This window comes from Euleptes europaea, chromosome 14 (genome assembly GCF_029931775.1).
Source record: "Euleptes europaea isolate rEulEur1 chromosome 14, rEulEur1.hap1, whole genome shotgun sequence".
Lineage (NCBI taxonomy): Eukaryota > Metazoa > Chordata > Lepidosauria > Squamata > Sphaerodactylidae > Euleptes > Euleptes europaea.
In genome coordinates this window covers 14,970,051-14,996,859 of record NC_079325.1, presented here as the reverse complement: position 1 = coordinate 14,996,859, position 26,809 = coordinate 14,970,051, and the positions used below count along the sequence as shown (strand labels likewise).

The 26,809-nt window shown below is 45.7% G+C and overlaps 1 protein-coding gene across 1 annotated transcript in view; it reads right to left on the bottom strand.

Annotated features, from left to right (window-relative positions):
• KIRREL3 (kirre like nephrin family adhesion molecule 3) overlaps positions 1-26,809 on the bottom strand; it is a 370,228-nt gene that overhangs the window by 152,955 nt on the left and 190,464 nt on the right. Inside the window, exon 8 of the mRNA XM_056860874.1 lies at positions 22,113-22,218. Within this exon, the coding sequence (XP_056716852.1) occupies positions 22,113-22,218 (106 nt within the window). The remainder of the gene's footprint in view (positions 1-22,112; positions 22,219-26,809) is intronic.

Genomic DNA, 26,809 nt, shown 5'->3' with positions numbered 1-26,809 from the left:
AAACTTGTCAATACAATATTAGCAATATGAATTGTGAACAAAAAGGAAAAGCATTACTTCATGCATATAATCAATACAACACAAAGTAAGTACACCCAAAGCAAATACATGTAAACGGGCAAGCTGCCCTCAAACAAAGTAAAAAATGTTCCACTAGCAAGTGGTAAAGAGTCTCTGTGGTGCACTTGGTATATGAAGGAAGCCGAAGCCGAGACGACACCTCTGGTTTGGTATTCGTTTCGCAAGTGCTTCTTCAGTCGGATGTTGCCATCATGTAAAAACTCTCTAGGCAAAATAAAGGCTTATATATAACATAATGTCCATTACTAAATATTTTCCGATATATAGAAAACAGAAAACAGAATTATTCTTACCATATGTCTTATAATTGACCCAGAGGGTTCATAGACCACAGGTTCTCATGTCCTTCAGAGAGGTAACAGATCATGAGATAATGTCAGGGTATGAGTTTTAAAGTAGCAGCTCATTACATACAGGTGAATTGAATACAGGGCATTCTGAGGGTCTTAAAGCTACATATTACAAAAAGCAGGATAAATCAAAATCACTGTTAAGTCCAGTAGGGGTCAGTGTTTTAAAGAGAAAAATGAGTTTCATTTCTTGCCTATGCAAGATCTGGGCTACATTTTGATGATGAAAAGGTTTGGGTCTAAATTTCCATAATGCAAAGAATAGCATGTCATTCTCTGAGTGTCCCTTTTTCAGAAAATGCTCTGTTAATGGTGCTTCGAGATTCCTCGCGCGTAAACGCGCTTTATGCTCGCCAATTCTAAGTTTTAATTGGCGTGTGGTTGAGCCAATATAAATTAAGGAACACGGGCACGTGACCGCATAGACCACATTATGTGATGCACAGTTGCTAAAATGTCTTAATTTATATTTAAAATTAAATGCTGTGGAGCTGACTTCCTTAACTTGCAAGCTTAGCGGGCAAAAGATACAGGAGCCACACTTAAAATGGCCGAAAATAACTTCCTGTTGTACCGGAGTGGTACTAGTTTGTATTAGTTGGTCTCTCAAGGAGCTTGTTTTTCTCAAGCCAAAGAGCGGAAACTCTTGGCAACCTGGCACGGTGTGCAAAATGTGCCAATGCTTATTAATTATCCGTTTGATATCATTAGTAAGATGATTAAATTCTAAGGATGAAACGATCCTGGTGGTACTGCTCTTTGTTTGCTCCGACCGGAAAAGTGACTCTCTGGTTTTTAGTTCCGCTTTGGTATAAGCTGCGTTTAGGACCTGGTCATTATAACCCCTATTTCTCAATTGGGCACATAATGCAGAAGTGGTTTGTATATAATCCTGATGAAAAGTTGAATTGCGTTTGAGCCTTAGAAATTGGCTGAAAGGTAAGTTTCTACGCAAGTGAAGCGGGTGGTGGGATTCAAAATGTAACCCTGCGCCACAATCTGTAGCTTTTTTAAAGGGTTTGACTGCAATCTGACCCGTCTGGGTCCTAAAGACCGTGATGTCAAGGAAGGCTATAGACTGTTGGTCAGAGCATCCAGAAAATTTAAGATGACTGTCCAAAGAATTGAATTTAGGTTTTGGTTTCGTTCCGACCCCGCGCTATTCAGCATTCCAAACCCGTGTAGATTTATTTAAATTTTTTCGCACTATTAAATTAAAATCTTTCAGGGCCAGACCTCTGCCATAAGGAATTTTCGACCTAAATCTTCCTTTCTCCCTAAAAATTCCAGCCACTTTATCAATACTTTTTCTGCCATAGTCCTTAGAGACGTGGCAAAATTGGAAAAAAGGAAGGCGTGGAGAAATCTTCAACAGTCTAATTTATCACAAACTGACCATGGCTTATTACAGTCTTTAGCTAATGATCCCAACATTATCATCCGTGAAGCTGACAAGGGCGGAGCGGTGGTTATTATGGACACAGAAAAATATGAGTTTGAAAATCTTAGACAACTTAATGATGGCCAATACTATATTAAAATACCTAATGACCCTTCCAACAAAATAACTAAAATTATACAAACAGTTGTGTATGAAGGCTTGTCTTTAAATTATATAGATAAATCCACAATGGATTTTCTATTGGTACAATTTCCAAAAGTGCCTCATTTCTACTCTTTACCTAAAATCCATAAATCATTGAACAACCCCCCAGGTAGACCCATTATTTCAGCTTGCGGCAGTCTGCTTGAACCTGTTTCTAAATATGTTGATTCATTTTTGCAGCCTTTCAGCATCCTCACACCTTCCTATATTAAGGATACCGGCGATTTTATTAGGAAAATAGAGAAGCAGAAGATCCCTGAACAAGCAGTTTTTGCAACATTGGATGTTGCGGCTTTGTACACAAACATCCCATTAGATGCCGCAAGGAACATTATCCAGGACAACTTAGACTCCAGAGCCAACCCATATCCTCCTACTCATTTTATTCTTTCACTCATTGATATATTATTTGAGAACAATTTTTTTCGCTATAGGGACCAATTTTTTCTACAAAAACAAGGCGTGGCTATGGGCTCCGCGTGTGCCCCTGCCATAGCCAACTTATATATGGCGGATTTTGAAAGTAAATTTCTTTTCTGCAATACATTTTTCCAATCACACGTCTTATTTTATTTTAGATTTATTGATGATTTATTTTTTGTCCTGGATTCTGCCAACACCTTTTCCGAATTGCATAGGTGGATCAATTCTTTGGACAGTCATCTTAAATTTTCTGGATGCTCTGACCAACAGTCTATAGCCTTCCTTGACATCACGGTCTTTAGGACCCAGACGGGTCAGATTGCAGTCAAACCCTTTAAAAAAGCTACAGATTGTGGCGCAGGGTTACATTTTGAATCCCACCACCCGCTTCACTTGCGTAGAAACTTACCTTTCAGCCAATTTCTAAGGCTCAAACGCAATTCAACTTTTCATCAGGATTATATACAAACCACTTCTGCATTATGTGCCCAATTGAGAAATAGGGGTTATAATGACCAGGTCCTAAACGCAGCTTATACCAAAGCGGAACTAAAAACCAGAGAGTCACTTTTCCGGTCGGAGCAAACAAAGAGCAGTACCACCAGGATCGCTTCATCCTTAGAATTTAATCATCTTACTAATGATATCAAACGGATAATTAATAAGCATTGGCACATTTTGCACACCGTGCCAGGTTGCCAAGAGTTTCCGCTCTTTGGCTTGAGAAAAACAAGCTCCTTGAGAGACCAACTAATACAAACTAGTACCACTCCGGTACAACAGGAAGTTATTTTCGGCCATTTTAAGTGTGGCTCCTGTATCTTTTGCCCGCTAAGCTTGCAAGTTAAGGAAGTCAGCTCCACAGCATTTAATTTTAAATATAAATTAAGACATTTTAGCAACTGTGCATCACATAATGTGGTCTATGCGGTCACGTGCCCGTGTTCCTTAATTTATATTGGCTCAACCACACGCCAATTAAAACTTAGAATTGGCGAGCATAAAGCGCGTTTACGCGCGAGGAATCTCGAAGCACCATTAACAGAGCATTTTCTGAAAAAGGGACACTCAGAGAATGACATGCTATTCTTTGCATTATGGAAATTTAGACCCAAACCTTTTCATCATCAAAATGTAGCCCAGATCTTGCATAGGCAAGAAATGAAACTCATTTTTCTCTTTAAAACACTGACCCCTACTGGACTTAACAGTGATTTTGATTTATCCTGCTTTTTGTAATATGTAGCTTTAAGACCCTCAGAATGCCCTGTATTCAATTCACCTGTATGTAATGAGCTGCTACTTTAAAACTCATACCCTGACATTATCTCATGATCTGTTACCTCTCTGAAGGACATGAGAACCTGTGGTCTATGAACCCTCTGGGTCAATTATAAGACATATGGTAAGAATAATTCTGTTTTCTGTTTTCTATATATCGGAAAATATTTAGTAATGGACATTATGTTATATATAAGCCTTTATTTTGCCTAGAGAGTTTTTACATGATGGCAACATCCGACTGAAGAAGCACTTGCGAAACGAATACCAAACCAGAGGTGTCGTCTCGGCTTCGGCTTCCTTCATATACCAAGTGCACCACAGAGACTCTTTACCACTTGCTAGTGGAACATTTTTTACTTTGTTTGAGGGCAGCTTGCCCGTTTACATGTATTTGCTTTGGGTGTACTTACTTTGTGTTGTATTGATTATATGCATGAAGTAATGCTTTTCCTTTTTGTTCACAATTCATATTGCTAATATTGTATTGACAAGTTTTTCAGCAAAACTGTTTTCATGAATAATTAATACAATATTGACATTATAGTGAGCCCTCGTGCTGCTGTTTTCACAACCTCGTTATTTTCAGCATAGGTACTGTGTTTGTTGAGAGTACCTGGAGGCTGGCAACTCTAGTCACGAGGACTAGAAACATTATTTTATTTTAGGCATATGATTGCAGAATCCTTGATCATGCTAACCTTTAAACGTGGTTGCCTTGTTATAGCAGCAGGTGAAGCACAGTGCACAATCTCTCTCATTGCATTCTGGCTGTTCCTTCTAGAGGGGTCAAGTGGCCATCTGTCCAGCTACAACTGAACATAGCTTGGGTCCCATAATGCAGACAACTGCTGTTGCTTGTAAAGGCCTTTTTTTAAAAAAAAAAAGACTTTGGAGTGGAAATTACTATATTAATGTAAGAGTGTGAGGTACTTTTTACTGTCCAGTCTGTATCCACCTCTTTGACCACTTCACAGAAATGGAACTAAGCAAGAGCAGCAACCAAGAAGAGAGAGAGAGAGAGAGAGAGAGAGAGAGAGAGAGAGAGAGAGAGAGAGAGAGAGAGAGAGGTTGAAGGAGCCCGTCTCTTGCAGTATTAAATCTTCACATTTTAGCCTTCCACTTTAAAGATTCTCTTTCTTTCTGCAAGCAATAAATAATAACACTGGGAAAGGTGGGGGGAACCAACCCACAGACAAATGGCTGACATCAAAAAGCCACGAGAAGACTGGCAAATGGAGAGATCTGAAGTGAGGAAAGGGGAAGGCTTGCTTAGGAGTCCGTTCACGTAGCTCTGACTTCTGTTGCTTCACATTAATTTTAGCCACCATCACAGGTGGTGGAAGGATGGCAGCGACTAATTACGCTCTCTCTCTCTCTCTCTCTCTCTCTCTCTCTCTCTCTCTCTCTCTCTCTCTCTCTCTCTGTCTCTCTCTCTCTCTCTCTCTCTCTCTCTCTGCATGTCTTTCGCGGAGACTCATATTTGCTCGTGCTGTATAGCAGGCCAAGAGGAACACAAGCGGGCTTTATTTCAACTCCCTATATCTCAATGGCATCCCTCTCTTAGAGCTACCATCTAAACACATGAAGCTGCCTTATACTGAATCCGACCCTTGCTCCATCAAAGTCAGTATTGTCTACTCAGACCGGCAGCGGCTCTCCAGGGTCTCAGGCAGAGGTCTTTCACATCACCTACTTGCCTAGTCCCTTTAACTGGAGATGCCAGGGATCTAACCTGGGACCTTCTGCATGCCAAGCATATGCTCTACCACTGAGCGACGGCCCCTCCAACCTGGTGAAAGAGAGTGATCATTTAGCATTCTTTTACACACCATTCTCCACCCATGCCATTCTATCAGGCTTCACAGTAGGGTTGCCAGCTCTGGGTTGGGAATTACCTAGAGATTTTTTGGGGGGTGGAGCCTGAGGAGGGCTAGTTTGGAGAGGGGAGGGACTTCAATGCCAGAGAGTCCAATGGCCAGAGTGGCCATTCTCCAAGGGAACTGATCTTTATCACGTGGACATCAGTTGTAATAGCAGGAGATCGCCATCCACCCCCTGGAGGTTGGCAACCCTACTTCACAGCCAAACTCTGCATTTGACCATGACTGATCTCTTGGCTACTTTTAATGCAACTCCAGGGAGGCTGCGGTCAAGAACCGCTAGTCCAAGGGATTTCCGGGATGGGTCAGCAAAATACAAAATTACAAAACGCTGGGGTATGAGTCCTCACACCTCAGTCTTAGTAGCTGCCACCAGCCCCCCTTCACTACCCAAACAGCCAGAAGCCAAGGGGCAAGCTTCCCACCTTCCTCGGTTTAAAGTCAGGAAAGTTACCACTGCAAGATAGACCACTACAATTAACCTGGTAGGCGTTAGGGTTGCCAGGTCCCCTTGCTCCACTTGCGGGAGCTTTTCTGGGGTGTGACTTTAGGTGTGTGATGCATGTGCATGCCTGGCGTGATGCGCATCCCCCGCATGCCGCACCTATGTCACTTCTGGGTTTGCCCAGAAGTGATGCGGACACTCTAGCAATCTCCACCGAAACCTCCCGCCAGTGGCGGAGAGGGACCTGGCAACCCTATGCATTAATTTTATGGAGAAGTTATCAAAGCATGAATGAGTGTAACCAAGTTTCTCTTTTCCATAGAAAAAGGAATACTAGCCATACCTGGAAAAGACATTTCTACAGCCATTGAATCATTTGGAGTAGTGCTGAAGCCAAGGTGAACCCCTCCTCTCTATCCCCATCCCTGGGTGGCCCAAGGATCACAAACAGGGAGAGGTAGGGCTATACAGAGAGGAACTGGGGTTACCGGATCTCTTGCAGGAAGTGAAAAGCTTTAGCCTCCTCTCCAATGGTAGTTCTAATTACACTCTTCCACTTTCTCCCATAAAAGTAGACAATCATAATTCATTCCTATGGAGAAACGTAAAACATGTTTGGACAATCTTGCAAGGATAAACTCCCCTGCTGACACTAAGACTTTCATTGATAGGAATTTTGTAGGGAAGGGTATGTCTGTGCACAAAGCAAAATGTAGCATCCCAGGATCCTTGCAATACAAAGCCCTTCTTCCAGTTACATATCCACAGTCTCCAAGATTCCACAGGAGAAAACATGGAGCTGCCTTATACTGAGTCAGACCCTTGGTCCACCATGTCATTTGGATTGGCAGCCGCTCGCCAGGGTCTCAGGAAGAGGTCTTTCTCATACATTTCACCTGATCCCTTTAATTGGAGGGGCTGAGGATTAAAGCTGGGACCTTTTACACGCAAAACAGATGCTCTACCACAACCCAGCCCCGGGCCCACAATCTTGCAGTATTTCTCACGCCAAGAAATACTACCTAACGCCACTATATTTACAATTCCACAGTGCTGAAGGCTCTTTTTTCTGTACGCTGTATTCTTTTTTTATTCTCCAATTGCTTCTTCTGTATTGGCTTTGGAAACAGTTGGAGGTAAACAGATCAAACAGTATTTTTAATAGGGAAAGTTTAATGAAACATTTAGTCTCACAGTGAATCTGGTTGTACTTAACAATAGACTATCAGAAATTCAAACACATTCGGCAACATTTGTTATCTGGAAGGGAAGCAATAGGCGGAACAGTAATATCTCTAGAACCGACACCAACTGAGAAGCTTATTTCTGGCCAAGGACGATTATTTATTTATTTAATCTCAGAGTTGGAAGGGGTCACCAGGGTCATCTAGCCCAACCCCCTGCCAAGGCACAAATTTCATCTATAATATCCCCGACAAGCAGGTATCCAGTTAGGGTTGCCAGGTTGCTGGTTACGGCGGACAATTGCCCGCCAATTTACTGGGCTGCCCACTGACCCTCAGCTGGTCAGTGGGGGTGAGCATCCCCGGAGCGATGACATCACTTCCGCATCCATGTGGAAGCACTGGATGACACCGGGGATGCTCATCACCGCCCCAGCCCTGCTCCACGGAGCTCCTGCCGGTTGCCAGAAGGAACCTGGCAACCCTATATCCAATCAATACCTAAAGAACCTCCAATGATGAAGAATCCAAAACCTCACAAGGCAGACTATTCCAGTGTCGGACACAGCTCACAGTCAGGAAGTTCTTCCTCAAACAGACCAAAAAACGTTTGCTGTAGTTTATATCCATTCGTCTGAGTTAGATTAGCTAACTTCTGCTACACGTATGCTGAATTCATGTCCCTCAGTATTTAACATTGGGGAAAACTACTCATGATATTAGGGGGTTCTGTGAGTGGAAATCTAGATGTGTTATTTGAGTCTCACAATCAGCTGCGAGCGGTGAGGAAATGCGGATCAGCATCTAAGCACTGGAAAAGAGAGGTAACTTTTCCTCTGGACTGTTTCCTCAATCAACGTGATCTGCCTTGAACCTTAATAGGAGGACAACAGAAAGATATGATATGGGTGTCCATTTACACATCATATGAAGTTTGGCCTTTCTTTTTTTAGTCACCCAAACTTGGGAGTCAAAGGGAAATGTTACAAACATACTTTGCCACCCTCCCACTGCTAGTGGCTCTCTCATTTTAGAAATCAACCTTCAATTGCATCCTACCTTAATTTAATTTAGATATCTAAAACCTATGTTTATTAACAGGAGATCCATAAAACCCTTACTCCATGTATCTAATGACTGGTTAGATACATGGAGTAAGGGTGTAGTGGTGTAATGATTAAGTGGTGTAGTTGTTAAGAGTGGTGGTTTGGAGCAGAGGACTCTGATCTGGAGAATCCAGGTTTGATTCCCTACTCCACATGAGTGGCGGAGGCTAATCTGGTGAACTGGATTTGTTTCCCCACTCCTCCACATGAAGCCAGCTGGGTGACCTTGGGCTAGTCACACTCTCTCAGCCCCACCTACCTCACAGGGTGTCTGTTGTGGGGGGAGGATAGAGTGGTAGAGAAAGTCAGCATATAAAAACCAACTCTTCTTCTTCTTGGTATGACCCTGAATGTAAGGTGCTTAAGAAAGAAATAACCACAACTATGAGACAAGTGAGACGAAGTAACAATGAGGCCTCATCTTTTAAAACTTAGATCTCAATATGAAGTTTTAATCAAACAAAAAAACCTTGAACATGCAAGATCCTTATGGAAAGATCTTGAGTTAGCAGTCCTTGAAAAAAATGAAGGACGTTTCTGGGTACTGGTCTTATGTGACTTAAGCTGCTCGACACGGCGGCTCAAAGAAGAAATTCCAGGAAAAGCATGCTTTATGTACTTTCGGAAGGTTTTTGGACTTCTCCTTAATTCAATGTTGTGATAAGGTGAGGCTGAGAATATCTTGCCAAAGGCCACCTGGGAAACGATCATGGCTGAACAGGGATTGCAAACTGGGCTTCTTGCAGCGGTCCAACAAAGTTTCTCCTTTAGTCATTTTGAGTGAAGATATTGACACCCTGTTTCTGTGCAGTTTGTGCAAAGCAATATTCAGGGGGACAATAATATCGTGCGCAGAGAGGGCCATAACCATAGCAGCTGACTCCAAGAGCTGAGTTTTATGACCTTTAGCTTCCAATAAGGCTGTAATTAGGGTTTCCAGGTCCCTCTTCGCCACCGGCGGGAGGTTTTTGGGGTGGAGCCTGAGGAGGGAAGGGGTTGGGGAGGGGAGGGACTTCAATGCCATAGAGTCCAATTGCCAAAGTGGCCATTTTCTCCAGGCGAACTGATCTCTTCAGTTGTAGTTGCAGGAGATCTCCAGCTACTACCTGACGGTTAGTAAAACTGCAACGGAGTCTCCAATACAAAAGTAGCAAACAAGTCTTATTAGTGCTTACACATAAATGACATCAACAGAACAGAGTGAAAAATACATATAGGTACAACCAAAGTTATATACAATATATACAGTTTAAATTAAGTGCAGTCTTTGTGCACCAACTGCCATGTTCTTCCAAGGATGTATTAATTTTTCTTCAAAGAGTCCAATAACAGGTGCAGTCCCAAAAGAAATGCTTTTTGGGAAAAGATGGGAGACGGCCGTTTCAAGTCTTTTCTTCAGCCCCAATCAAAAAAGCATTTCCAAAAAGTGAACCCAATGATCAGTTCTTTCACTCAGTTCTCAGTTCCACGAGGCTGCACTTTAGAGTATCCCTTGTGGAACTGAGAACTGAGTGAAAGAACTGATCATTCTGTTGATGTCATTTATGTGTAAGCACTAATAAGACACTGTCCTTCAGTGTTACTACTCTGAAGATGCCTGCCACAGCTGCTGGCGAAACGTCAGGAAAGAAAATTCCAAGATCACAGTTACACAGCCCGGATAACCTACAAGAACCAACTAATAAGACTTGTTTGCTACTTTTGTATTGGAGACTCCGTTGCAGTTTTACTAACCATTTGGTATTGGCACAAAGGTGCCTATTTTGTATTGTAACTACCTGATGGTTGGCAACCCTAGCTGTAATGCAAGGAGTATTTGAGCTCAGTTTTGTCATGGTTATATCCTCTCTCCTCCCCCCCGCCCCCCCATGTTTCCTGCTCATGTCTCATTGGCTGTTAATGCCCAATACTTTATGCTGCTTTCTTCTTCTTCATCAGAGCTATCAAGTGATGTTTTCTTTGCCTCTGAAATGTGCTGTATCAGTGCTATTCTTTATTGTAGGCCACTTTGAAAACTTTTGCAGAAAAGCACTTTGGAACAGAACTCTGGCAAATGAATAAATGAAAGATTAAAGGAGCGCCGATGTGTGAAATCCTGGATGAAAGAAAACAGAGCAAACAGCCTCCCATGGCCTCCTGCCTGCTTGGGCCTCCAGGGCCACCTTGGCTGGCTCTTTTCCCAGGTTTTTAACTCAAACAACGGATTCCTATGGAGATGAAGGTGGCTTACATGAAGGGGTATCCCACATTTCCAGGTGAATGTGTTCCATATAAGGTTGCCAACTCTGGGTTGGGAAATTTGAGGGGTGGAGCATGGAGAGGGTGGGGTTTTGGGAGGGAAGGGGTATGATGCCATAGAGCAGGGGTCCCCAGCTTTTTTGAGTCTGTGGGCACCTTTGAAATTCTGCTATAAGGTGGTGGGCTAGGGTTGCCAGGTCCCTCTTCACCACTGGTGGAAGGTTTTTTGGGGGGAGCCTGAGGAGGGCAGGGTTTGAGGAGGGGAGGGACCTTGGTAGGGTATAATGCCATGCAGTCAACTTTCCAAAAAAGCCATTTTCTCCAGGAGACATGCAATTATGGTTGCCAGCTCCAAGTTGGGAAATACCTGGAGATTTTTGGGGCAGAGCCTGAGGAGGGCGGGGTTTTGGGGAGGAGATGGACTTCAATGCCAAAGAGTCCAATTGCCAAAGAGGCCAGGGGAACTGATCTCTATTGGCTGGAGATCAGTTGTAATAGCAGGAGATCTCCAGCTACTACCTGAAGGTTTGCAACTCTATCTAAAAGGGGCATAATGAGGCTCTGCTGCCAGTAGTAAGTCACAGCTGGTGAACCATGTCACATGCATTTGAGATAAATGGAGCTCTTGGCTTCTTCTGAGGAACTTGTGCTTGCCCTGGAGAAAATGGCTGGCAGTTGGACTCTATGGCATTGAAGTCCCTCCCCAAACCCCGCCTTCCTCAGACTCCACCACAAAAACCTCCCATAGGTGGCAAAGAGGGACCTGGCAACCCTAATAATGCTGTTGCAGTTGCCTTGTTTGTGGGCTTTTTAGAGGCACTTGGTTGGCCACTGTGTGAACAGACTGCAGGACTTGATGGACCTTGATCTGATCCAGCATGGCCTTTCTTATGTTGTTAACTGCTTTTTGGTAGGGGAGAAACATACTTGATTAGACATAAACTTCCAAAAAAAATTCACTAGACAGTGTGCCAGCCCCCCAAACCCCTTTGGAATAAACACATTCACAAATTCAGCTGCGGTTTCATGCAAAGTTAAGCAATTACGCCACTTTTCACCCAAAAAGTGTTGAAAGATATGATCTGCGAGCTGTGTAAATCTATGCCATACCTTATGCCTTTCTGAAGGCTGGGGAGTGGTGGTACCTGCCTCCAGCTTCCACCGCTATCATTCTCAGGACACCTCTGTCCACACCGACTCCTCCTTCCCCTTCCCAACAGCCCAAGCAGGAAAGGATGCTTTCTGGATGGTTCGGAAAGCCGCAACCATCTCCTTATCTAGCTGGAGCAGCTGTTTCAGCTCCTTGGGCCTGCCTTGTGCAATAAGCACTTTGTAATCCGAGGAGCTGAAGAGTGCGCTATGCTAGAAGCAGAAAATGAATTTGTCCCCGGCTGATGAGAATCAACGGCACGCAGATGCCGGCTCCATTCAGATGAAAAACCATGGAGATTAGCTAGCCACTGATAGCCAGGAGGCTCCTCAGGCAGCCAAGACCCAACTAGTAGCAAAATAAGCACCTGTTTCATTCGGCTCTGACTATGCATGGATTACCTGGAGTGCGCTGGAGAACCTCTCTAGATGCTTTTCCTTTTGCTGAGTGGTTCCTTCCTGATTTTGTACAATCTCCTTATCCCCGATTGGTTGCTTTATAAAACAGCTTTATACAACTGCTTTCCCCCCTTTTGAGTGAACTATAATTTTTGTTTAACTTGAAGTCCACAGCTGTCTCTTTTTTTAGGTTTCTTGGTGCCCCGTCTTCCCTTATTTTTCTATACTGTAAAAAAGGCAAGAAACTGCCCAGCTTGGATGGGAAGGAGAATCTATTTTACAAGTGAAAAAAAATTAAAAGAGAGACAATGTGGGGTGCTGGTTAGTAACTGGAAATGGGCACCGGGGTGCAAATCTCTGCTCTACTATGAAACTCACTGAATGACTTTGAGTCAATCATTCTATTTCAGATTAACCTACCTCACAGGGTTGTTGTGATGATTATGGGGGGAATCATGAACACTACCCCAAGCTCTTTAGGGGAAGAGTAGGATAATAATCTAAACAAATAAGTAAAATGAGTCTAAATGGGCACATTTGTGCGACTTGTAAAAAATAACCAGACAGCAATACAAGTTCAGAACTAGTGCAGAATAGTGGCTACGAATCAGGAAACCACTGGTTCAAATCTCGCTTTGAGCATTAGCTAAACTCAATGACCTTAGACAAATTTTCTCTCTTGGCCTCAGTCCCCCTGTCTCCAAAGCTATGTGGGAATAGACAGTGTGGCCCATGAACACATGAAGATGCCTTATACTGAATCAGATCCTCGGTCCATCAAAGTCAGTATTGTCTACTCAGACAGGCAGCAGCTCTCCAGGGTCTCAGGTAGAGGTCTTTCACATCACCTTCTTGCCTGGTTCCTTTAGCTGGAGATACCAGGGATTGAACCTGGGACCTTCTGCATGCCAAGCAGATGCTCTATCACTGAGCCACAGCCACAGCATCCAGGACTCCTCCAGCAAGAATATTAGCAACATCCCACAAACCACTGTGGTGTACGGTTAGATGAGATCCAGGGAGATAGGGGTTCCTAGCAGCCACTCTCTCACAGGGCTCCTGCTAGCAGAAAATAGCTAGAGAGTCCGCAGTCTACCCTGTACTCCTCGGATGAAGGATGGTATAAATCTAGCTAGTTAATCTAGCTTTGGTACTGACAAGCATGCAGCTACAAGGGGACACTGGGGGTCATGCTCAAGCACACGCTCTTCGCCGAGGGACTGCGTGTGCACACCTTTAAACTTTTTGCAGGATTTCCTGCAACATGCAAGGGTTTTGTGACAGGCAAGTGCATACGGGAAGGGCTTCCCTGGCAAAACAGCCGTGCTAAGAAATGCGGGCCATCTTACAGGGTGGTTGCAAAGCTTAGGGAAATTTCACGTTGAAGACGTGAACCCTTCCTACGAAGCTGACTTTGTTTTCACCGACTAAGGATTTGCCTTCTGTTTGAACGTGCCGGTTGGACGGATGCTTTCGCGCCACTTCCCTCGGCTACTTTCACCAAACTCTTTACCTGCCTCTGCCTCCTCTCTGCCTCCACTGTTTGTGATAAATATGAACACAGAGCGATTTGTAACCTTGACGGTAATTGACTTCTCAAATTAATAACTCTTCTTTGTAACTCAAAATGCAATTATCGCTTTATGGAACCGAGGGTTAAACTCGCAGCCGGCAGGAATGGCTCCTTCCAGGAGTGCCCTAATTACGCCATGAAATCCTAACAGGAGGTAGGTCATGATAACCTATCCCCAGAAGGGCCGAGGTGCCGTTGTAAATACTCTCCAATGTAAAAATTTAAGTGTGTGCGCGTCTGCATGAGCGTAAGATGGAACTGAAGAGGGAGAGCTGCTTTTAGACAAAACCATTTGCTCACATTCAGTGGGGAGAAGGAAGTGTGCATTAGTAAATGGAACATGGAGAACTTGAAGTGCATGGGATGAGTCACTTCTCCACCACTCTGAAAGCAAATAATGTAGGCTACCTGCCCCAGCATGCCAGTATAGTGTAGTGGTAAGAGTAGTGGACTCTAATCTGGTGAACCAGGTTGGTTTCTCCACTCCTCCACATGAAACCTGCTGGGTAACCTTGGGCTAGTCACAGTTCTCTCTGAACTCTCTCAACCCCACCTACATGACAAGGTGTCTGTTGTGGGGAGAGGAAAGGAAAGTGATTGTAAGCCGGGTTGAGTCTCCTTAAAGGTAGAGACAACTGGGGTATAAAATCAACTCTTCTTCTTCATGGTCAGAAGAACCTGATTTTCTCTTGCAGCGTGGATTGCCAGTGACATATATGAGAGTGTCATAGTACCTGCATCTATTTGCCCATGGAATAATGAAACTGAATTTAAACAAGGCCTTTATCTGACAAGATACTTGACTAGACTTTGGTTGCTTCCATTCAGGGATGGTTCCCCAATGTGCTCTTATCGACAGTGCAAATGCAAAGGCATTCATAGCTGCAATGGAGGCTCCATTGTGGGGGGTCCCTATGCTCTGCTTTTGTGGTCAGAGGGGAATGCAGAACAAATCCTCCATGTGGGAGCAACTCTATTAGCTGCTGGTAGGGAGTCAAATGTAGATGGTGATGGAAAGTGCCATCAAGTCGCAGCCAACTGATGGTGACCCTGCAGGGTTTTCAAAGCAAGAGATGTTCAGAGGCGGTTGGCCATTGCCTGCCTCTGTGTAGCAACCATGGACTTCCTGGTGGGCTCCCACTCAAATATGAATCAGGTCCAACCCTGCTTAGCTCCAGAGATCTGACAAGATCAGGCTAGCCTGGGCCATCCAGCTCAGGGCCAATTGGGGTTTTTTAATCTTAAATTGGGATCCAGCAACCCTATTGTCAGCTGCCAAACCTTAGCTAGGATGTCTATTATCAAAGAATTCTCTTGTCCTTGCCCGCAGTGTTCAAGAAGGTATAGTCAATTCTTTGTTGAAGGGAGGCTATGTTCTTACGAAAGAAGCAGTTATCTGTGACCCAAGACTAGGGAGGCCCAAGTACAGCAGAGGCGCAGTCTCAGCTGGATATTCCATTGAAACAGAAATGACACTTGCAAAGTCAGTGGAGGGTCTTGAGTCTAACCAACATGGGCTTTTGTTAGCAATGCTGTCTATTCGTACAGCTGGATGAAGCAGCATATTTAAAGGTGATTTTAAAAGAACTATGCCCATATCATTGGATTCCCCCATCACTGCATTCTCTACTTGACATTAGAAAACAATGAAGCAAAAATAGTGGAGGCACAGTGTGATCTCAGCAGGGAACAGAATGGAAAACCAACGAGTACTTCCCTGCCCTTACTGTCTCTCCAGTATGGAAATCTGGAGTACCACTTTGAAGAGTTTATCTCTTTTTGTGGTTTATTCTGTGGCTGGTGGAGCTTCCCCACACTGTCCCTTGATCGTGGGACTCTGGTGACACCAGGCAGACAATCCCATGTCACTGCCCACCATAATATCTACAGATCTGATATTCCCTCAAGATGGGCAGCTTACCCTGGCTACCCTTTGCACCCCAGTCAGCCAATCTCCCTGCCTGCTTGCTGCCAGCCTGTTCACATAGACACTTGCCAGCATAGTGTAGTGATTAAGAGCGGTGGAGAACCAGGTTTGATTCCCCACTCCTCCACATGAGTGGTGGAGGCTAATCTGGTGAACCAGGTTGGTTTCCCCATTCCTCCACATGAAGCCAGCTGGATGACCTTGGGCTAGTCACACTCTCTCAGCCCCACCTACCCCACAGGGTGCCTGTTGTGGGGAAGTATAGGGAAGGTGATTGTAAGCCAGTCTGATTCTTTCTTAAGTGATAGAGAAAGTCGGCATATAAAAACCAACTCTTCTTCTTCCTCAGAACTAAACATCTGCTACCAAGAAGGTGAGTTGAGAGCCTGCAGCGTTAAGTATCAAGGGCGGTATCTCTGCAGCATCCAACACAATCTGCAGAAAGTTCAGCCACTTCGGCAGCTCGAGGACTTTTTATGACATGTATATAGATATTTTGCCGCACCAAGATTCAAATTGCATAGCTCACGGATGCAGCTCTTTAACAAGCCCCGACCTTTGGAGTTAATGCTCCGATGCACATGGATAAACTCCAATTAAGAACCTCGATTCTTGATGCAAACACCAGTGCAAACGCTCTCTGGGATGCTGCTGCATGGCAAACAGCACTGTGCTGAGGAGAAGACTGGAACGCATGGCTACCGAGTTGTCAAAAGGAAAATTACTGAAGGTTCCTCAAGAGCGAGAAGTCAACAACGGTTGATGCTAGAATGGCAATGGCAGCCATCACTTCTTTGCTGGGCCACACGTGCCAAAGATCAGGCCTTCTCCAGGGGAACTGTGGGATAGGCTTGTCTTGGTACAGCAACCTCTTTCCTGAACATGCTAAGGAACTAGATGAGTCCTTTTTTTGGGGTTGATGCAACCTCATTTCATTTCTCACTGGTTCCTCTGAGTTGGGGTGTGGCTCAGTGGTGGAGCATCTGCTTGGCATGCAGAAGGTCCCGGGTTCAATCCCCGGCATCTCCAGTTAAAGGGACTAGGCAAGCACGTGATGTGAAAGACCCCTGCCTGAGACCCTGGAGAGCCGCTGCCGGTCTGAGTAGACAATACTGACTTTGATGGACCAAGGGTCTGATTCAGTATAAGGCAGCTTCATGTGTTCATGTGTTCATGCAGTGCACAGAATCCAATAATCCTATGAAAACTCATGAGAGAGAGGGCATCTCCTGCCACCTGGTCTTCTTTACCCTCCTCTGCCTCTCCCCTCTGCCTGCCCCATGTTCCCTCCTGCCTGCCTCGAATTCTCTCTCCCCACTGACCATTTCTTTCCTCCCTGTTCCTGTCGAGACACTCACTTCTCCCATTCTTCCTGATATGGTGAAAGAGAGGAAGAAGCTGTGGCTTAGTGGTAGAGCATCTGCTTGGCATGTAGAAAATCTCAGGTTCAAACCCTGCCATCTCCAGTTAAAAAGGATGAGGCAGAAGGGGATATGATAGACCTCTCTCTGGAGACCCTGGAGAGCCAATGCCAGTCGGAGTAGACAATGCTGACCTTGATGGATCGATTGTCTGATTCAGTATAAGGCAGCTTCATGCTTCCATGTGAAAGAGGAGGAGAAGCAAACATTTAAACAGGCAGGCTCCCTGGAGAGGTGGCATAACATTCTCTAAATAATGATTCTCTAAATAATCTGGGGGAGGCAATCAGAGGCCCCTGTCACTTCCCTTCCTTGCCTGTTTGTGGTGAGTATTGCCACCGTATGTGCATAAGACACTTTGGATCACAACCCCTGTCTAATATGCCGTCCAGACTCCATTACTGTTGCGCATCTGCACATCAGCACTCTTCTACACCAGCGTGGTGCAGTGGTTAAGAGCAGTGGACTCTAATCTGGAGAACCGGGTTTGATTCCCCACTCCTCCACATGAGCGGCAGACTCTAATCTGGTGAACCAGGTTGCTTTCCCCACTTCTACACATGAAGCCAGCTGGGTGACCTTGAGCTAGTCACAGTTCTCTCTGAACTCTCTCAGCTCCACCTAAATCACAAGATGTCAGGTGTCTGTTGTAAGGAGAGGAAGGGAAGGTGACTGTAAGCTGGTTTGATTCTCCTTAATAAGGTAGTGAAAAACCTTGTATAAAAACCAACTCTCCTTCTTCTCTTTCTCCTTTTCCTTCATGGTTTTTACCTTGAAAATATTTTTGGTAACTAACTGCATTTTCCTGAAAAAGTGGGCCCTAGCCCCCCGCCCGCCCATTTGTAGAAATAAATATCCTAGACCTCAACAGTCCTGCGGTACAGATTTTGTGATCTGCATAAGAGCAACAGTGACAATTAGATATAAGGGTAAAAAGATGGTGGTAGAACAAGCGACCTCCATTTTGCCAGTTTGAGATTAAACAAACAGGCATCATCCTGCTGCACACACAGTGGGCGGATTGAAGAAGACAGTTCCATCTTGAGTCCCAAGCAACCTTGTTATCACGTAATGAAAAACAGAAGCAGGGCACCTGTAATTGAACACAAACATGAAAGCAAAAGAGCTGCCTTGCTGGATCAAATTAAGATCCATTTAGTCCCACTTTCTGTTTCAACAGTGGCCAGCCGGATTACATGTTCAGCATGAAAGCAACAGTCCCCACCTTATTGTCTGTCCCCAGCATTTTGTACTATGGGGTATGCAATCTCTGAATACACAGGTTCCATTTAACTCTCATGATTCACAGCCTAGACCAATTTTCTTAAAAGCACAGCCTATTGTGAGAGAACTACTTTAAAGAATACTGTCCTTTAATCATTCTAAATCTCGCAAACCTAAACGATTAAGTCAATAAACTCAAACCACTCAAATAGTTGGTTCAAATTACGTGAGGCAGCTGGTAATTGTCCTGGCAAGGGTCAAGTCACATCTCTAGTTATCTACGCCACTTTAATTATTTCATTAGTGTATTTTACTAAATGAGAACGAGTGTGCCCGTTTTCTGTTGTTATTGTTTCTGTATGTTATCACGCTAAGGTGTTTTGGTCCTTCCATGCATTTCTTACAGCATTTTTTAAACAAAATTTATATTGTCCTTCTATTTACAATGTGCAACTTTGAGACATATAATCGCTTTATCTAACAGTAAATCCTCTATGAGGATGAAAAAGTCGCAATGGGGCCACCCACAAGCAGACTTCTGATGCCCACCCCCCCAAGAACAACATTTGGGGCTGCTGCAGGAGGAGGGAGGTGGGGAAGTCAGACATCTGTGGACAAAAGACCCATGGAAATTGTAGGTGAGATTGAAGCCACAGAGAAGGCAGCAGTTTATACTTTTACTCTGGGGAGAGTAGGGGTGCAGGAAAAAAAAATCACCCTGAGAACTTACAGATTTTGGACAGGGAGATTTTGAAGGACAAGGTGTATTTCCTAGAGAACACACCGGGTCAGCCCCTGGGGCAACTGGCAGTGATTCAGGCAACTCAGAATGGAAGTCGCCTGAATAGGAACAGGAATTTTGCAGCATACACATTCCTGACTGGGGGGTGGGGGGGGCTATATAAAGGAGGCACCAGAGGACCCTAGATGGCCCAGGCTAGCTTGATCTCATCAGAGCTCAGAAGCTAAGCAGGGTTTGCCCTGGTAAGTATTTGGATGGAAGACCACCATGTAAGTCCAGGGTTGCTATGCAGAGGAAGGCAATGGCAAACCACCTCTGAACATCACTTGCCTTGAAAACCCCAAGAGGGGTCACTATAAGTTGTCTTGACTTGAGGGCACATGCCACCACCACTAGAGAACCCTGGAGACTGTCAGGAGAGCAGGCAGGAGCTGCTTGCCACTTAGGGTCGCCAGCTCCAGGTTGGAAAATACCTGGAGATTTTGGGGGTACAGGCTGAGGAGGGCAGGGTTTGGAGAGAGGGGGGACTTCAATGCCATAGAGTCCAATGGCCAAAGCAGCCATTTTCTCCAGGGGAACTGACCTCTGGGATACAGCAACATCGAGAGACGGAAGTAGCTTTTCTAGTGCTTGGATTGGGTGGGGGATTCTCAAGGCCCTGAGATGTGACATAATAGCTGTTATCCTCAGATCCCTTAAAGGGGCAGTGCAAAAAGAGGACAGTCTATGATAAATTAACCACAAACTCCTTGAACACATGAACACATGAAGCTGCCTTATACTGAATCAGACCCTTGGTCCATCAAAGTCAGTACTGTCTACTCAAACTGGCAGCGGCTCTCCAGGGTCTCAGGCAGAGGTCTTTCACATCACCTGCTTGCCTAGTCCCTTTCACTGGCAATGCCAGGGATTGAACCCGGGACCTTCTGCATGCCAAGCAGATGCTCTACCACTGAGCCACTGCCCCTCCCCTGAATAGTTCGCAGGATTTGAAAGTGAAGCCACTACATTGATCTTTGGAGGTGGATCAGGTGTACTGGGCAAGCAGGAACACAGGCACACCCTTGCTCCATCCTTGGCCAATCAATCAATCAAGTTTTATTTCAATACAAAATCAGCTCTGGATAAAAATCAAAGTTGGGTTAAAATAATAAAATAAAATAATAAAAGTTGATGATTCTGGGAGGGATGATTTGAAGAAGAGAAGGGAAGATCTTCTATGGGGAAAGGTTTTCACTTAGCCATTTATGAATCCCACTAGAACGGAGGCAAAATTTGGCTGTTTGAATGGTTATCTCCTGAGAGGAGTCTGCTCAGAGAAGGGAAACATTAGCTTCTTCCGATCTCCCAGGAAAGGATGACAATACGGGGAGAATGCACTGCCATCTTATGTCGTTGTAGAAGGGACATTGCAGCAGAACATGTTCTATTGTTTCCACTTTCTCTGTTTTGCATGGGCATAGTTGTTGATGAAAGGGAGTGTGGAGATACCTGCCTTCCAGGAGACCAGCCTTGGTCCCTATCATGTGTAGGGGAGTGACTACGGAATGTGTCACCTGAAGCGGCATAATGTCTGAATCCTATCAAGGTCCCATGGAATGGCTAAACTTGGGACTCCCCTACCGATCGCGCTGAACAGCTTCTTCCAGCCCCCCCCCCCCCCCCGCAATTGTTAGAAGCAAAGCCAAAGTTGTAATCAAATGAAGCTAATGAAGTTGTAGCGTTCGGCATGTAAAAGATTATGCGGGAAACATGCAATAAAGCAAGCCTCCCCGTAACAGAATGTTCATTCGGCGCGCGCGTGCGTTCTGTTCACAACGTCCCCAAGCAGATGGTTCCACTAGCTCGCTGCCAGGGCTCTCTAAACAGCCGCCGCGTGCTGGATCGAGAACTTGCTGCTGTGCGCGGAATGGCGGCTTCGACAAATGGCACAGACGGCCACAATGCTGAGACAATTGGAGCCCATTACTGTATAACAACATCATCAACACAAAGAATTTCTATTGCAACATTTGGCAGGTCTGTAACTGGCTCATCTGCTCAGCCTGGGGAAATCGGTGCATGTCTGCTGCATTCAGGTAGAAGGCAATCCTACTTCTGTACCCCATCTATTCAATTGCACGTATCAAAAACTGATGACAATTCTTTGGCTCGCACCATCACAGAATAAGTGTTTTATAAAGCTGCAGCCAACACACAAATGTTTACCAAACCACTGGTACTGACAGGTGCCAATCCCAGGTGGCAGAGCAATTTAAAGTTGTTTTTAAAAATCAGCAAGAGAAGACGCAAGGATGTCTGGGGCCGTTCCTTCGTCCTTTCTGCATCCTGTCCAAACTGTATCTTCCATGCCCTCTATTTCCTCACTAGGAGAATGCATTTTCCCCTTTGAATAAGACCAAAAGGGGTGAGAACATATGAAGCTGCCTTATGCAGTTGGTACTATTTACTCACCAGGATCCCAGGCAGAAAATGGCCTTTTCCAACACCTGCTGCCTGAGATCTTCTAACTGCAGATGCTGGGGAATTGAACCTGCAGCCTTCTGCATGGGAAGCAAATGCTCTACCGCTGAGCCACGGCCCCTCCCCAAACACCAACTCTCAAAATGAGAGAATACCAAGATGTGACACTTAATCTCAGCCATAAAGCTGAGAAGGGAGAGAAAGGGGATGATTTTCATGCTCCCTCTCTCACTGCTGCTTTGGGACAGCTGAATCAGCTCTAAGACAAGCCCTTGCTCTTTCATCCCGCCCTTCCCCCATTTCTCCACTCACCCCTGCTACCCCCTAGGTTCGAATCTGGCCATGGGATCGCAGCTGTCGCCACTGCAGTGACACCCCCACCTAGCCACACCCGTCCATGTCCTAACTATCTTGGCCTTCAAGAAGCAGTGCATTCTTTGTAGACAGCCACACGCTTTTATCGGGACAAATGTTCCAGCTATGCAACAAACGAGTCAGCTCAGCGGCATTCCAGCGAAGCAGCCCCAAGCAGTCATGTGTCAAATAACACTGTCGGTACAAGGAGTTTACCTGTGGCGGGCACCATAAAGCACACATCCCCGAGCGGCTAATCTTACCTGTACTGGGTGACGGCAGGGTTGGCTTTGGCCGAGCAGTGAAACTTCACGGTGTTGTCCTCCAGGACAGGCTGAGGTTCGACCGACAGATTGACATGAGGTGGATCTGCAAGGAGACAAGAGCCGATCCGTTAACTGTTGAACCTCTGTGCGCATAGATGTACCTTTCCGCCGCATTGCTTCCAGATGTTGTCCCGTTCCTGTGATGGATGGATGGGCCCTAACTAACCAGCATCCGTTCGACCTTATTGTGCCAGAATTCTAGTGTCTCCAAGGTGAAATCCCTTTTTTGCGAGGGAAGGAGGGCTTTAAGGTTAGTGCGGGTTTGGGAGCAATTATTTCTCAGTCTGCAGTTTCTTTCTCCAAGTGACCCTGGAAAGGTCATTTGTTAGAGAGGTCCCTCTGTCTTTCTATCCATGTATGTCCGCAAAGCCTTTATCGACACAAAGATTTAACAAGAGCAGGCCAGAGGCTGGAACTTACATCATCTTGGTCATGATTCTTTTGGCAGAAAGTGAGCTGATCTCTGCATGCAATAGAAGTCCAATGGGGCAATTTTTCCTGCTCAGACTGCATGGGACGGGGGAAGAATCTCATGTGTGAATGCTCCCCTAGGAAAAATAACCCTATGCATACAGAAATCTAGCATGTAAGGGGAATAGGCAAGACTGATCTCCCAGGCATGCTAGTTTTTTTTCTCTCTCTCTTTTTCTTCTCTCTGTTGAACACATGAACACATGAAGCTGCCTTATACTGAATCAGACCCTTGGTCCATCAAAGTCACTATTGTCTACTCAGACTGGAAGCGGCTCTCCAAGGTCTCAGGAAGGGGCTTTCACATTACCTACTTGCCTAGTCCCTTTAACTGGAGATGTCGGGGGTTGAACCTGGGACCTTCTGCATGCCAAGCAGATGCTCTACAGACTGAGCCACGACCCCTTCCCCTGTGTTTCCCCCCTCTGTAGGAAAACAAACATACAAATTCCTCCCATGTGAATCCAGTGCAGGGAAAAAAAATCACCATGGTCTGTTGCAAATGTAGATCAGTTATTACTGGAGGTAAAGGAGGCATGTGTGGAAATCGAGATTGTTCTGCAGTGAGGTATGGGTATACCTATATTTCTCTGAGCATTCGATAGGCCATAAGCCAACCTACGCAGGAAAGAGTTCATTAGTTACCATCACAATGTTAGCAGAGCTGGGAAAATAAACCAGTTTCACATGTGCAGATCTTAAACATTTCCTAGCAGTCTGCCTTCCAGTGGCAGAGAGGGAGGGAGGGAGGGAGAGAGAGAAAGAGAGAGAGAGATTCAAGAAGTAAATGTCAACAGTAGGAGAAAAACAGGCGAAACATTCCACCTAATTAATACAGATCATATGAGAGCCAGCATGGTGTAGTGGTTAAGAGCAGTGGACTCCAATCTGGATAACCGAGATCGATTCCTCACTCCTCCACATGAAGCCTGCTGGGTGACCTTGGGCCACTCACAGTTCTCTCTGAACTCTCTCAGCCCACGCGGAGGTAGGCAATGGCAAACCACCTCTGAATGTCTCTTGCCTTGAAAACCCTACGGGGTCGCCAAAAGTCAGCTGTGACGACAACACCCATAGGTAATATAAATAAATTATAGTGCTCCCTAGAGACCATCCATCCATCCATCCATCCATCCATCCATCCATCCATCCATCCATCCATCCATCTCTCTCTCTCTCTCTCTCTCTCTCTCTCTCTCTCTCTCTCTCTCTCTGTCTCTCTGTCTGTTGCTGTCAAGTCACAGCTGACCTATGGCGACCACTGAGCCATGGCCCCTCCCAATGTCATGAGAGTGGTTAGGAGTGGTGGACTCTAATCTGGAGAACCAGCTTTGATTCCCCAGTCCTCCACATGAGCAGCGGACTCAGTCTGAAGAGCCGGGTTGGTTTCCCCACTCCTACACATGAGTGGCAGACTCTAATCTGGAGGATCGGGTTTGATTCTCCACTCCTCCACATGAAGCCTGCTGGGTGACCTTGGGCCAGTCACAGTTCTCTCAGAACTCTCTCAGCCCCACCTACCTCACAAGGTGTCTGTTGTGGGGAGAGGAAGGGAAGGCGATTGTAAGCCGCTTTGAGACTCCTTAAAAGAGGAAGATAAAAGCGAGGTATAAAAACCAACTCTTCTCCTCCTTCTTCATATCTGAAAGCCACGTTTGAGCTGTCAGTATAAGAGTACGGCCTACTGGCAAGCTGTCTCTGACCATTCCAAGGAGCTTTGTTCCCTCATGAACCAGTTACAGCAGCTTCAAAGGGAAGCCCTTTGGCCAGGACGGCCAGACGCTGCGGAAAAACCCATGCCGCTGGTGAAGTGGGGTCTTATTCCTATACGGCAAATTAAGTTGTCACTCAGAAAAATCGAAACAGGAGGCTCTTGTCATTTCACAGATCTCTTCTCTCTGTACGGCCTGAGCCAGCCTGGCTCCCACTCCCGGTTGTGTTCTGGCTGACACGATTGCTGGAGGCAGTCGCTCCATTATGTTCCACTTGGCACCTTCCACCAACCGAGATATAATAATTTATGTGGCCTGCTGGTTGGGCAGGTTAGGAAGAATAAACATGAACAACCCCTCCCCACAATCATGAAGCATGTTTTCCATTCCCTCAAAGAGGATCGTTCTGAAGACCGCTCCGTTGTCAAGAAGAAGAGTTGTTTTTTACATGCCAACTTTCTGTACCACTTCAGGAAGAATCAAACCGGCATACAATCACCTTCCCCTCTCCACAACAGACACCCTGTGAGGTAGGTGGGGCTGAGAGAGCTCCAAGAGACTTGTGACTAGCCCAAGGTCACCCAGCATGTGTAGGAGTGGGGAACCAAATCCAGTTCACCAGATTAGCCTCGGCCACTCATGTGGAGGAGTGGGGAATAAAATCCAGATCAGACTCCACCGCTCCAAACCACAGCTGTAGATAGTTATAAAGGTAAAGGTCCCCTGCGCAAGCACTGGGTCATTCCTGACCCATGTGGTGACGTCACATCCCGACTTTTACTAGGCAGACTTTGTTTACGGGGTGGTTTGCCAGTGCCTTCCCCAGTCGTCTTCCCTTTACCTCCAGCAAGCTGGGTACTCATTTCACCGACCTCGGAAGGATGGAAGGCTGAGACAACCTTGAGCCGGCTACCAGAAACCGACTTCCGTTGGGATCGAACTCAGGTCATAAGCAGAGCTTTTGACTGCAGTACTGCAGCTTACCACTCTGCGCCACGGGGCTCCTTGTAGATAGTTAGATAGTTAGATAGTGTCTAATCAGGACCATCCATTAGGTTCTCTTGCTGCCTCTAAGACACAACAATTCCATCCACCCCACCAGAGAAAACCTCTCCCTGTATTTAATGTGCATTTAACATCACACGTCAAAAAGAGACTGGCTGTATGTCTCATTTAAGGAAATGAAATGCACTGCTGTGAACTGTTCCCATTTAACATTGCACTGTATAATGGTTTGGAGGGCATCTGCTAATTTGAAAGTGGCATTTTTTCTCTTTCATCAGCCTCAGCATCTCTGCCAAGTCTTTATTGGTGTCATGGGCCTTTCAGCTTTTAAGGCTCCTGATCATTTTTCTGTTTCTCCTTTTCTTTCTTTCTTTTGTAACAAGACAAACATCTAAGCTGCAGTTGGCACAAAAGGAAGAAAGTCAAGTTAAAAGGGAAAAGAGAAGGAAAAGACAACAACAACAGAAACCTCTGGCCTGCACTGGAGATTGTCTAGTACACACACACACGCACACAAAGGTAGCAGAGAGTGCATGCATTTATTTAAATGTTTATATCCTGGTTCCTCCCACCCCTTTAAAAGTGGCTCAAACCAGCTTACCAGACAGCCTATGGCACTGAAATAGGCCCAGCACAAAAATCATTAAAACCGAGACATTAATTCATTTAGTACATTATTAGCTCACAGTGTTGTGTAGCGGTTGGGGTGTTGGGCATGCATCTGAGAGACCCAGGTTCGAATCCTCATTCTGCTGTGGAAGCTTGCTGGGTGTCCTTGGGCCAGTCAGGATAAAATAGAGGAGAGGAGAACGACGTAGGCTGCTTTGGGTCCCCACTGGGGTGGGGTGGAGTCCTGCTCCTCCCGCCATCCATGTGCTACCAGCCAACACCCCCAGTAACCGGGGGGGGGGGGGAGAGGTTTAGTGAAACCCCCTGTTCCTCTAGTCAGCTTCCCTCATGTGGAGCCTGGAATGAGAGCCAGTGTGGTGTAGTAGTTAAGAAGAAGAGTTGGTTTTTATATGCTGACTTTCTCTACCACTTAAGGGAAACTCAAACCGGCTTACAATCACCTTCCCTTCCCCTCCCCACAACAGACACCCTGTGAGGTAGGTGGGGCTGAGAGAGTGTGACTAGCCCAAGGTCACCCAGCTGGCTTCGTGTGTAGGAGTGGGGAAACAAATCCAGTTCACCAGATTAGCCTCAGCAGCTCATGTGGAGGAACTGGGAATCAAACCCGGTTCTTCAGATCAGAGTCCACTGTTCCAAACCACCACTCTTGGCCACTACACCCGCTGGTTTAAGAGCGGTGGTTTGGAGCGGTGGAGTCTGATCTGGAGAACCAGGTTTGATTCCCCACTCCTCCATATAAGCAGTGGATGCTAATCTGGTGAACTGGATTAGTTTCCCCACTCCTGCACTCGAAGCCAGCTGGGTGACCTTGGGCTA